The sequence below is a fragment of the Physeter macrocephalus genome, chromosome 2 (assembly GCF_002837175.3).
Source record: "Physeter macrocephalus isolate SW-GA chromosome 2, ASM283717v5, whole genome shotgun sequence".
Classification (NCBI taxonomy): Eukaryota; Metazoa; Chordata; class Mammalia; order Artiodactyla; family Physeteridae; genus Physeter; species Physeter macrocephalus.
In genome coordinates this window covers 131,221,778-131,234,775 of record NC_041215.1, presented here as the reverse complement: position 1 = coordinate 131,234,775, position 12,998 = coordinate 131,221,778, and the positions used below count along the sequence as shown (strand labels likewise).

The window sequence follows — 12,998 nt, the reverse complement described above, 5'->3', positions numbered from 1 at the left end:
TTTTAGCTACTATTCTTTCCCATAAATTTTTGGAGGTAAAGTTTCAGGGCCGAAGGGGTAAATCTCAATATTTTGGTAGCTATTGCCAATTTGTCCTCCAGAAATGTTGTAATACTCATCCATGGTGAGGGAGCCTGTTTCCCTCTATCTGGGAGGCTGAGTGCAGTGAGGAGGGTGTCCTGCATGCTTCTCAGCTAGAGGAGGGGAGGGGGCAGGGACAGCTCAGAGCTAGACTTGAGTGGGTGAGGAGGGGTGGGCAAGATTGGTTATATACTGTGGCGGGTCCACCTAGTAAGTAAATATGCTGAAAGTAACAGAAGGCACATTTGTCACTGTCAGGGAGGGATAGTAAAGGATGAATGCTGTGGCGTTGGATTGGAATTAGGGGTACTGATGTCAGTTCATGTTTTTCAATGTTTATGGCTAGATATACAAATAAATATTGATGTGTGCATATATGTGTGTTATGTTTACCTACGTGTATATTTATGTTTATACATGTATTCCCTAGTTGGGCTTCCTGAGATGGCCTGGGGGCAGCAAGACCCTGGTAGTAATGAGCACACATGGCACCCAGATCTTGGTTTCTAAACTCCAGTCTCTGCTGAAAAGAACCAGAGCTCCTTGGAAAATGGCTGATTCCAGACTGGTGCAGGGAAATACATGATGAGCCTGGAATATCTGATTGTGCCAGAAAACACAGAAATATTTATGATGAAGACATGTGAAAAGGATATAGCAGGCAACTTGAAGAGGTTCCCACTGGCCAAATCTGGGACAATTTAAACATGATGAATAATGATAATGGACTATTATTCATTGAATACAATAAGAAATCCTGAGTCCACAAGGATGTAAATAGTGAGAGGAAAATTTTTTATCTTACAGTACAATGCCAACGAATCAATGAAGGAATGATAGAATTAGAATTACCATTTGGCAACCGATAATTAATTCATCTAAGAATCATAAATGAATGCTAAAATTAGCGGGTAAGAGTTTGATGAGAAATGGGATATTTACACGATCTCAAAAGTACCCTCCACAAAATACAAACTAATTCCAAAAGGAAACGTAGCTGCTTTCCAGAGGAGAAACCTGGCAGGTACCACCTTAATCAAGGGAATAAAATTACCATTTTCAGTAGCAGGGCCAATCAAAACTGGGTGCTACCTCATAGGATGCGATGAAAAGGGCAGATCTCCCTTTCTATGATATTCCTGCCCAAAATGTATAACCTGCATGTATCGTAAGGAGACATCAGCAAGCCCTAATTGAGAGAAATCCTACTAAATAACTGGCTTGTAATCTTAAAAAATGTCAAGGTTACGAAGTCAAGGGATGATTGAGGAACTGTTCCAGACTGGGACAATTGGCAGAACTTGAAAGGGTTTGTGGATTAGCCGGCAGTAATGCCTCAATGCAGTTCCTGAGGTTGATGGCTGTGTTGTGGTGATGCAGGAGAGGGTCCCCGTTTGCAGGAAACACGTACTAAAGTATTTAGGGAGACTGAGCTTCAGGCCAACAACTTGCTCTCAAAAGGTTGAGGACAAAAAGTTCTTTGTACTTTTTTTTTTTTTTTTTTTACCCCGGCTGCACCGTGCAGCTTGCAGGATCCTAGTTCCCGGACCAGCGATTGAACCCGCAACCTCAGCAGTGAAAGCGTGGAGCCCTAACCACTGGACAGCCAGGGAATTCCCTTTTTGTACTAGTCTTGCAAAATTTTTCTGGAATGTATTTTGTCATTAAAAATGCCACATGTACCCCGGAGTCTGTAAGAATTATTTCATCCTCACAGCAGCTGGGGAAAGATTGTTAATGAGGCCCTGCAGCTCACACAGGCAGTCGGGGCAGCAGGGGTTTCAGCCAGGCCTGTGCTGTCCTTTTAGGTCATTCAATGAGGGATGTGGTTGGTCAAGATCAGGGCTTTGCACGGGGAGTGAGAAGTAGGGAGAGATAGAGAGGACGGCGCCCTCCCCCCGGAAGCAATACTAAAGCCTGTAAGTGCCCACAGGCCCACGCTGTTAGGCATGATGCGTCCCACCCCGACACAGGGACCATATAGGGGATGGGATCTGGGTCCAGGCTCCTGGCCAGAAGCCCCTGTGTGCCCCTGGTGGCCAGGAAGTGCCCATGCTGGGCCTGGGCAGAGGTTGCCCTTCCATCCCGGCCCCTGCACCAGGACCAGGAGTGGGGGACCATAGGGCAGAAGACCCTGTACCTGGGGGCGAGGAGAGTGGAGCAGAGCAGGCTGGTGTTGTGGCTCCTGGCTCCTCGCACAGGGCCTGGGATCCTGGGTGCGTGGTAGGGGTGACACAGTGGAGGGTGAGACAGTTGGCGGTGACAAAATAGCAGCGATACGGAGGGGGCCTTGGGGGCACCAGGGCACGTGACCAGCTGGAGTGCATCTCTGTGTCCAAGTTTTCCCCACCTGTCCTTGGAAGGCTTCTGACCAGGCTAGGCCTGAGCCCAATGAAGGGCTTGGCCAGAGACAAGCTACCAGGATTAAGCAAGGAACTGCGTTTTTTTTTTTTTTTTTTTTTTTTTGCGGTACGCGGGCCTCTCACTGCTGCGGCCTCTCCCGCTAAGGAGCACAGGCTCCGGACGCGCAGGCTCAGCGGCCATGGCTCACGGGCCCAGTTGTTCCACAGCACGTGGGATCCTCCCGGACCGGGGCACGAACCCGTGTCCCCTGCATCGGCAGGTGGACTCTCAACCACTGCGCCACCAGGGAAGCCCGGAACTGCGTTTTAAAATAAAAATATATATATATATCTACATATATAATTATTATAAGAAAAACAAATGTTGACTGTTGAAAAAAATCTGTTTAACGGAAAACAAAAAGAATTACCTCCCCTCCTCTTACCCTAATCCACTCCCCAGAGATAACCACTGTCAACTTCAGAATTGAGGGCTGCTGGGTTATAATATCCGTCTCAAGGTAGCTGGGAGGAGAACTGACACTGTCTACTTGAGGACAGGCTGTTTATATAAGTCTGCCATTTTTTTAGTCCAAATGGACCAAAAAGGGTTTAAACTTTCAGTTCCTGGATGTGGCTCCCTCAAATAGGAGTGTGAACTGGTCCTTCCAACTTTGCATAACTGGAATCTCTTATCTTCTTTGCAGACACGTGTTCTCCTGGGCATAGTTTTCCAAAAAGACACTTGTGAGCCTGTTGGACCAAGCCACCCCACCCCCAATGCCAGGCTCCCCTGTGCCCACGTGAGCGCCAGCCCCTCTCTCTGATGCTGGTGCATTTGAAGAGGTCTTGAACCCCTGGGTGGCAGAGACTTGTGTGCTTTGTTTTGGTTGCTTGGCAGCTGCGCTGTCTGCCAGGGGCTGTGGATGCCCCTCTGGGCGGGGCATCTGCCTTCCTCCGCTCCAGAAGGCCTGAAGGCTCACCTGTCCCAAACAGTGAGAGTGCTGGGGTAGGATCCAACTTCACAGCATCCGGAGCGTCACCCCGGGGCAGGGGTCCATCAAGTGTCTCAAAGAAGTAGGGACATGGTCCTGGACTGGGGATCATGTCCAGGGGACACAGGGCCACACCACCAGCCCTTTCAGCTGCAAGGGGTCTTCAGCTACCTGATGGTCCTCCGGAAACTGTGCCTAAATTAGCCAGAGCCAGTTTTGATATTTGCAAACCAAGATCCTCATCTGGCACAGGAGCCCACCATCACCTGCGACAAGAATTTCAGCAGCGGCGTTTCTGGCATGCTGCCTTCAAGTGCCCAGACTCCTGGCCTTCTTTAACTTTGGGCCAACTGTACCCACACTGATGCCTAACCCCCAGCACACACTCTCCGGGTCCCTGTGTTTTGTGCCCTTTGCCGTGTCTAACGATTGCTGGTGGATACAGCCGGCACTTTTCACTCACCTTGCGATAACCCTAGAAAGACTCACGCACATGCACAAACAGCTGTCACTTTTTCACTGCTTTTAGGTTCTTTATTTTCTCCAATTTAATGTTATTTCCTTTGTAATCCTGAGCCTCTTTTTGCTAGCACTTTGAATACTGCTTTTGTATCTATTGGCTTGAAAGCAGTCTGCCTTGGGAATGGCGATAATTGGGAAGAAAGGTAAAGTGGTAATCAGACCAGCTGGAAGTGGTCTGCTCTCTATAATCACAAAGTGCCGAGTGGAAAGATATTATTCCTGCCAGGCTGACTGTTCCTTCTACCCTCACCCCTTGGTACGCCACTGCCTATGGGAAGGTAGAATTAATAATATTCATGGAACACTTTGAAACTAAACCAGAACTGAAGTATTAAGTGGTAAAGGGGCATTCTGTTTGCAACTGACTCTCATAGAGTCCAGAAGAATTGCATACACACATATACATACACACAGAAAAGGATTCAAGAAATGTACAATTTTAACCCTTGGTGAATCAGGGTCAAGGGTGTATAGGAATTCTTGGTTGTATTCTTTCAACTTTTCTGGAAGTGTGAAGTTGTGCCAATATCAAAAGCTGAGAGGCTGGGGTAGCTCACAACCAGCTCATGGCCCTTCGGCAGCAAGGGGCTGGACGGTCCCAAGTGGGCCTCCTCGCGGGCAGGAGAGGCTGAGGTCTCCGAGGTCCAGCTGCGGGGCCTGGCCTGCCCATGCTCCCCGCAGCTTTGTGTTCTCCTTCCCTCCCACTGGGGCCAGCTCTCCTGCCCCAGCTTGCTGGGGACCTTCCCCCCAAGCCTGCTGAGGGAAGCTCTCTGTCTTCCGGCCCCCACACCAGCCCCGACTCCTGGAAGTTTTCTGGTATCTCCCAGAGAATTCTGAGCAGAGTTATGACCACCATTTCTTGAGCGCGTCAGCCCGAAGTGTTTTAACCCACGTTCTCCCGCTGAATCCTCACAGCACCCTGACAGGTGCTGTTCCTGCTGGTTTACAGACCAGGAAGCTGGGGTCTGGCGTGCACAGTCTCTGGCAGAGTGGGGGTTCTCATCCAGGCCCCCCTGTCCCCTGCCTTCCTGTACTGTCTCTCTTCTCGGGAGTAGGCCAGTTTCTGTGAGCGGAACCAGGTATGGGGGCTCGGCAGTACGGATGGCCACACAAGCCACACGGCTTATCGAGGTGCATCCCAGCCCCCCACCACCTTGTGGGACCCAGACCTTTCCTCCTCTCTCCTGGCCATGGCCTGGCTCAGAGTCAGCCGAGCAGAGCCAGGTCGAAAGGGCTCTGACCTGGGAAAGTGCCCAGGTAAGAACAGCGACTCTCCTGCTCGGATGTTTGCTGTTCCCAGCTCTCCGTGTTTGCTGAGCCCGATCACTGGTGGGTCCCGGGCTGTCCCCCTTGCCCCGGCTGCAGAACTGCCCCTCCGTCCCATCCAGCGCCCCAGTGTCTCCAAGCTCACCTCATCCTCCTTGTCTCATCCCCGAGGGCAGTAAAGCAGGGCGGGGTGGGGTTTCTGGACCTCCCAGGAGTCAGCAGTGCGGGGAGGGCGACGGGACTCATCACGTGCCTCAGGCCCAGTGAGCCCTGTACACGCTCCGGGACCTGGGAGGTGTGCCCACCGGCTCCTGGAGGTCCCAGTGGCACACACTTGGCAGATTTGCTGTCGTGTGGAGTTGGGCCCCTAGCACCCAAGTCTGGGTAGATGTCCACTGGCTAAGCTCAGGAGACTGAGGTCTACACCCAGAAAACCTGGCACCCATCTAGGCCAGGCCTCAGCCTTGTGGGAGTTCCCGGACAGACACGGCCCTGGGGAAGCCACCTCAGGATGGAGAGGGAGGCAGTAGATGTCATGGGGTTCTGATGGGACATGCTGCCGTGGTGCTCTCAAGCTCCAACCTGGAGGCTGGGACACCCAGGGCCCTCTGGACAGTGCTACAGCCGTGATGGCCACTGGGCCTCTCCTTTTGGGGGGCTACCCTTTTAGCCTGACATGATCTTTGATGGCTGCTAATGCTGTGAATGATGCAGCCAGCGGTAGGAATTCCCAACAGGCGGGAGCCATTCTCCCTCTGTAAGACAGAGATAAGGTCCTTCCCCATCCTTTCCTGGGCTCTGAGCGCCTCCAAAGGGTCCGCAGTGCGTTTCAGGCCGCTCAGAGTCTGTACGAAGTGGTCACAGCGGTGTGCGTGGGTGTGTTCCAGTGAGGGGGGTAGAGGTCGACAAGGCTCATCACGGGCCAAGTGCGGTCTGTGACCCCATGGTGGGCCGTCTTCCCCTCACTGCTCGTCTGATGTGATGGCAGCCCTGATCTTGAAGTTTCCATCCAGCCAGGCTCACGCATCTGAGGCTAAGGGACACCCCAGAATCCTTTCCCCCAGGGACGCGGGCCCCATGTGTCCCTGTGCGGCCTGCAACCTCTCTGTGCCTGGGGCTGTGTTTACGTGTGGAGTTCCTGGGAAGGCAGCGAGGCCGACAGGGTCTAACTCCCAGTCTCCAAGGCCGGACCGTGACTCATGGGGAGGGGGTAGGGCAGAGAGAGTCTGAGGCAAGAAGGTTTTGCCTCCAGTTGTCATTAAATAGAGATAATCCCACCCGCTGTTCTCGAGTGCTGGCCCTGTGCCAGCCCCGGGCTGAATCTTTGCAGTCTGCGTCTCACAGCGTGCACACAGCAGTGGTAAGGATGGTTACACGTTCTACGGGGCGCAGAGGGCCCGAGTCTCTTCCTTCTACGCAGCTCACAGTAGCCTTCCTGGGGCCTGGGGCTTTATACTTAACCCTTCCTGGTGCTTCTCACAGTGTGGTTCTGCGGCCTGGGGCTCTCTGGAGGGTGTGTGTATCAAAAACGAGGATGTCTGGATCTCGCCCAGACTAAGTAAATCAAACCTTGGGAAGAGGCCCAGGAGCCAGCATTTCAGCCTGTGAGATCCACGCTTCTAAGCTCCCTAGCAAGTTCCTGATGAAATAACTTCAGCTAAGGAGCTGGTTGGAGGAGGTGGGCCAAGCAGGGAAGGTGCTCCCTGCTGGGCTGAACTAGTGCACAGTTTGGGGGAGCAGGAGGAGGCCTCTTCCCTCGCTACAATTTCCTCCCTCCTGCGGACACCCTGTGGTAGGGAGAGAGGAACAAGGGGAACATCTGAATGGCTGAGAGGTATTTGGGGTGGGAGAACATAGTGACCGGGGACCAGGAAGGCAAGTGGGCTGGGGAGGTCCGAAACCAGGCTAGACTTTGGTGTTCTTTTTCAGAAGGGAGTGGGGGGCCCTACAGAAGGTTTTCAAGAAGAGGAATGCCATTGTTGGGGGTTCAGGAAGATGACTGGGCTGTGGGAGCCCAGACCAGAGGGAGAATGGAGGTTCCGGCAGCAGTCCTGTGGGGGGATGAGGACTGGACTCAGGGGCTGGAGGACCCGAAGGGAGAGGGCGTTAAGGCGGAGGGCGTGGAGACTGCTGTCCTGGGACTGAGATAGAGGGGGAGGAATCCCATGTAAAGCCTAGGAGGGGGGATGAGACCTTTTGGGGCTTGTTGACTTGGAGGGGCTGGTGGGACGTCCTTGGAGGTGCATTTGAAACGTGGGGCAGGAGGAGGTGGGATCTGGAGGGACACCGTAATAAGAGATTAAGCTAAGAGTCAGCACGCTGGAGCGCAGGGACATGGTGTGAGACACAGAACATTCGAACTTCATCTCTCTGAGGCTCAGTTTTCTCATCTGTAAAATGGGTTGTTGTGAGGGCTCCATGAGGTGAGGTTGTTCCTGGAAGCGCCCCATCAGACACTGGGAAACACAATCGCTACGGTTCGGGCGGCTGCGGGGGCCCCAGACGAGCGCGTCTCGGTTCAGCGGCCGGGTGGGCTGCAGGGGCACCACTGCCCCCTGTTGGCGGTCCTGGCCAGAGCGTCCCCGGCCTCTGACAGGCGGGGCGACCCGGAGGGCTGCTAGTGCGCCGGCCGCCCTCAGTCCGCCCGTCGGCTCGCTCTGGCGCCGCGTCTGTCCGTCGATCTACCCGCGGACGCCCGCCCCACGCCCGGCGGGTGGGCTCCCGGCCCCTGGATCTCGCGGGCCGCAGACTGCATGGTAGGTGAACGGGATGCCGGCGTGGGCACGGGCGGGCGGGAAGGGCGCGCGGGCAGGGTCTCCCCCGGGCTGTAGGGATCGGAGGGCCCGTCGGGACGCCCCCCTCCCCGGGGGACTCGCAGCCTCCTGGGGTATTTCTGTCTTTTCGTCGGCCACGCTCGCCGCGGGGCTGGGGGCTCCGGTGCAGCGACCTTTCTCGGCGGCGTAGGGAACCCCTCTCGAACCTGGGTTGGCGCCTGCGCATTCCCAGCTCACCGCCTCGGTCCCCGCTCGGCTCCCGCAACAGCCGGGGCAGGGAGTGCGGGTGCGGCGGCCGCCGGCGGAACGTTTGAGTGGATGAAGATGCCCCTCGATTCCAAAATGCGGGGATTAGGTGTAAGAGAGGCAGGGAGGCTGGGGAAGGCTTCTGGGTGGAGGCTTCGGTGAGGAGAAAGCTACTCGGGATTAAGAATACTTAGGATCTAGGAGAGAGACGGACCCGAAAAACAAAGTCGAGTGGTAAGTGCGCAGGTATGTGGGCCACGGGAGCCCCAAACCCCCATCTGAGGACAGGAAATGGAGCTGAAAAGAGAATCCAGGGAAAGGATCCAGGAACCGAGCCTGAAAATCCGCGGTTGCTCGGAAGGGAGGGGAGGTGGTGGCGGGGCGGGCTTGGGGAATAGGCTCAGAAGGGCAGCTCCCGATCTTTCGCACCAAGACACATGCCCAGTGGAACCCCGTTCAACCCCTGCCCCATGTCCCTTAGGCTGTCCTTCCCTTGCCAGGTGGGAAATAAGGATCATGTCACTATGCATTGAAGTTGAGTGCCTGAAATGTGTCAGGCACACTCCTGAGAAGTTTCTTCTTTCATTTACTCTTCCCAGAAACTATGAGGTAGGCTCTACTTACCCATTTTACAGGTGAGGAGACTGAGGCACAGTGAGGGCGTGTCACAGAAGAGGATAGCAGAGCTAGCATTTGACCCCAGGCCGGTCTATTTAGTTCCATGGCCCGGGTCCTTAGCTACTATATCTGGTGGACTGGCAAAGAGATGGGAGCTGGAGAAAGGAGAGGGAACCCCAGAGCTGCCAGTGTCAAGGGTGTCAAATATTCCTACTTCAAACAGCTCAGGTGATAGAGAACAGAAACAAGAACCAACTTTTGGATCAGCATTATAGTTTTTGGCCCTTTCACTGCCTTGCTTGGTCCCCACGGCGACTCAGTCCTCACAGTGAGGTGATGTAATCCGGCCCTTCTGTGTGTCAGGCAGGCCCTGTGTTAATACCTTTCATGTCTTAAATTCCTGGATCCTTGTAATATGGGAACAGCCACAGAGAGGTTACCATGCAAATAGTCCCACAGCTCGAAACTGGGGAGGCTGGATTTGAATCCAGGCAGCTGTTTCCAGAGACCTTGCTCTTAAAGACCACGTGATACTGTGCATTGTGCCCATTTTACAGATGCCCAAACTGAGTGTCTCTCCCAAAGTCCATGACTTGAAAGGGGAGAGACCCAAAGGGTGACTGCTGATGGCATAGCCCATGCTTGAGAGTCTCCATCACTGTTCAAAGGTTTCAGTGGATCGTGAAATTTAAAATTGAAGTCCCACTTTTTATCATTTTAAAGATATACTTGTTTTTGGTTTTTTGGGCCACACCGCGTGGCATGTGGGATCTTATTTCCCCAACCAGGGATTGAACCCGTGCCCCCTGCAGTGGAAGCACACGGTCTTAACCACTGGACTTCCAGGGAAGTCCCTAAGATGTACATTTTTAAGATGAAATTGTGATGCATCTTACAACGGATGGCGGAGTTTTTCCTTCTCAGCGGCATATGATTTATCGGCCTTCTTGGTGTCGATGGCACCTTTGATTTGACGAATAACAACAGAACCAGATTCCCTGAGTGACTCTTCTGGTGTCTCTCTCTCTTCTGTTCCACAGGCTCCTCTCTGCCTCAACTGCTCCACCCTCCCTGGAGACAGGTCCCTGGGTGCAAGGAGCCCGGTGCCCTGCAACGACAGCAAGGCCCTGGGGCCCTTTGACCCCCAGGACTTGAACCTGACTGATGAGGAGCTCAGGCTCAAGTACCTGGGGCCCCAGCAGACGGAGCTGTTCGTGCCCATCTGTGTCACGTACCTGTTGATCTTCGTGGTGGGCGCCGTGGGCAACGCGCTGACCTGCGCGGTCATCCTGCGCCACAGGGCCATGCGCACGCCCACCAACTACTACCTCTTCAGCCTGGCCGTGTCGGACCTGCTGGTGCTGCTCCTGGGTCTGCCCCTGGAGCTCTACGAGATGTGGCGCAACTACCCTTTCCTGCTGGGCGCCGGTGGCTGCTACTTCCGCACGCTGCTCTTCGAGACTGTCTGCCTGGCCTCGGTGCTCAACGTCACCGCCCTGAGCGTAGAGCGCTACGTGGCCGTGGTGCACCCGCTGCAGGCCAGGTCCGTAGTGACGCACACGCACGTGCGCCGCGTGCTCGGGGTCGTCTGGGGCCTCGCCCTGCTCTGCTCTCTGCCCAACACCAGCCTGCACGGCATTCGGCAGCTGGACGTGCCCTGCCGGGGCACGGTGCCCGACTCGGCCGTGTGCACCCTGGTCCGCCGGAGAGCCCTCTACAACCTGGTCGTGCAGGCCACCGCGCTGCTCTTCTTCTGCCTGCCCATGGCCACCATCAGCGTGCTCTACCTGCTCATCGGGCTGCGGCTGCGGCGTGACAGGCTGCTGATTCTCAGGCAGGAGGCCAAGGGCAGGGCCAGGACTAGCGATGGCCGCAGGCTCCAGCCGCTGCAGGATAGGAGTCGGACACAGGTGACCAAGATGTTGTGTAAGTGTTGCTGCTGGGAAGAGGGGCGGAGCCAGGCACTGGGTATGGGGCTGGGCTTCCAGGGGCCTGGGGGAAGGGGCCGAGTGTTTCGGTTTAGGATGGAGGCTGAGTGAGAGGTGTGGAGTAACCCCCCCGCCCCTCACTCCCCCGTGTGTGTGCGCGCACGCACTGCATGTTGGTATACTCTTCTAGATTACCCTTGAGAAAGTGACACCAAAGGTAAATGCTAATGGTTCATGGCGGGATCAGCTACATAATTTGTGGGGCCCAATGCAAAATGAAAATTCAGGGTCCCCTGTTAAAAAATCATTAAGAATGTCAAGACAGCAATAGTAGAGCAGCTGTCTTAAAAAAATAATTAATTAATTAATTAATTATATTTATTTTTGGCTGCGTTGGGTCTTCATTGCTGCACCCGGGCTTTCTCTAGTTGCAGCGAGCGGGGGCTGTTCCTCTTTGTGGTGCGCGGGCTTCTCATTGTGGTGGCTTCTTGTGGCGGAACATGGCCTCAAAGTGCGTGGGCTTCAGTAAGCTGCAGCACACGGGCTCAGTAGTTGTGGCTCGCGGGCTCTAGAGCGCAGGCTCAGAAGTTGTGGCGCACGGGCTTAGGTGCTCCACGGCATGTGGGATCTTCCCGGACCAGGGCTCGAACCCGTGTCCCCTGCATTGGCAGGCGGATTCTTAACCACTGTGCCACCAGGGAAATCCCAGAGCTGCTGTCTTGAAGGTTCGAAGGTCAGGGCTCTGTGCAAACGCACAGGTGGCACCCACGAAGCCAGCCCTTGCTCATGGAACCAACCACAGACAGGGCAGAGGCGTGTGGCTGCGCTCCAGGATGACAGAGTTGTTCATGGGCTCTGGACCCTCCAGGTCTCTCATCTTTGCTCCTAAATATGTTTTGGTTCTGTCCTTCCCTAAGTAGCCTGGGAGGCAGGACCACAGGCACCGAGTTCCCCTTTCCTGAGGAACTAACTGTCCTCTTCCCTTAGTGGCTATGGAAAAATCCCAGGGAAGGATTCTGATTGGTGGGCTTGGGTCATGATGAGTGGCAGGATGCTGAGGTGAGCAGCCCCCACAGACCCACATGGGGATCCGGGGGGAGCAAAGTTCCCAAAAGAAGGGGAGCAGGGTGCTGGAAAGGCAAGATGGTGAATTTCCTGCACACCATGTCTGCGGTTCCCTGGGGACCAGAGGAAGGATCATGATCTAAAAGAGGTCGTTGGAGGCATGTTTGTGAGGGTCTGTGTGCAGAGCACAGGAGAATCAGGGCAGAAGTGTGGATTGGGACCGGCCAGGGCACGCCCAGCTGGCTTGAGGCTCTGGATCTTACTGTGGCCTAGGCCTGGTGCTTTTTCAAAAACAGTGGCCCTGGGGAAACCAGGCAAACTGATGCTAAGCCAGTCATTGATTCCCTCCCCATCCTGCCCTATCCCACAGAGCCTGAATCAGGTAGGTGGGGTGAGCCAGGGCCGGACAGGGCTGGTGAGACCTTGGTCAAAACCATGGGATTATGGCCAGCTAACTGGGAACTTCCCCATTCCCAGAGAGAGGCTCACTCCTCTCACCCCCCAGAACAGTGTCCCAGAGCCCATGGTCACTTGTACAGCCCCCTAAGATGGGACTGACCTGGAGCTCTGTGCTTGCCTCCTGCACTACAGACCTGTCTGCCCCTGTCTGCCTCCTACTGCCCTGCCTACCCGGGCTGAGTCTGCTCATCTGGGGTGGCTCTCGCCCTGGGAAAGTGGGGTGTTTCCTTAAGGCTGCCTTGCTTGCTGGCCTGGGGCTCTGGCTTTCTTCTCTCCCTCCTTCTCCTGTCTTCTCTTTCTGAGGGCCTACCGTGCACCAGGCTGTGTGCTGGGGATGTAAGCAATGTTCTGATTGAAATCCGGGCTTAAGAGGAAAACCACGCTGGAATGTAAGGGGGAAGACACTGCAGGGGAAGGATTGTGAGCTGGAGATGCAAACATGACAAACAGGAAACGAAAATCAACACAGAGTGGTTCCCTGGTGGCGCAGTGGTTGAGAATCTGCCTGCTAATGCAGGGGACACGGGTTCGAGCCCTGGTCCGGGAAGATCCCAGATGCCGCGGAGCACCTAGGCCCGTGCGCCACAGCTGCTGAGCCTGCGCTCTGGAGCCCGCGAGCCACAACTACTGAAGCCCGCGCGCCTAGAGCCCGTGCTCCGCAACAAGAGAAGCCACCGCAATGAGAAGCCCGCGCACCGCAAC

General features: G+C 55.0%; 1 protein-coding gene across 1 annotated transcript in view; it reads left to right on the top strand.

The window, feature by feature from the left end:
* The first annotated feature begins 5,041 nt into the window (after positions 1–5,041).
* NMUR1 (neuromedin U receptor 1) overlaps positions 5,042–12,998 on the top strand; it is a 13,655-nt gene continuing 5,698 nt past the window's right edge. Inside the window, exons 1-2 of the mRNA XM_055079487.1 lie at positions 5,042–5,197; positions 9,885–10,770. Of these exons, the coding sequence (XP_054935462.1) occupies positions 5,042–5,197; positions 9,885–10,770 (1,042 nt within the window). The remainder of the gene's footprint in view (positions 5,198–9,884; positions 10,771–12,998) is intronic.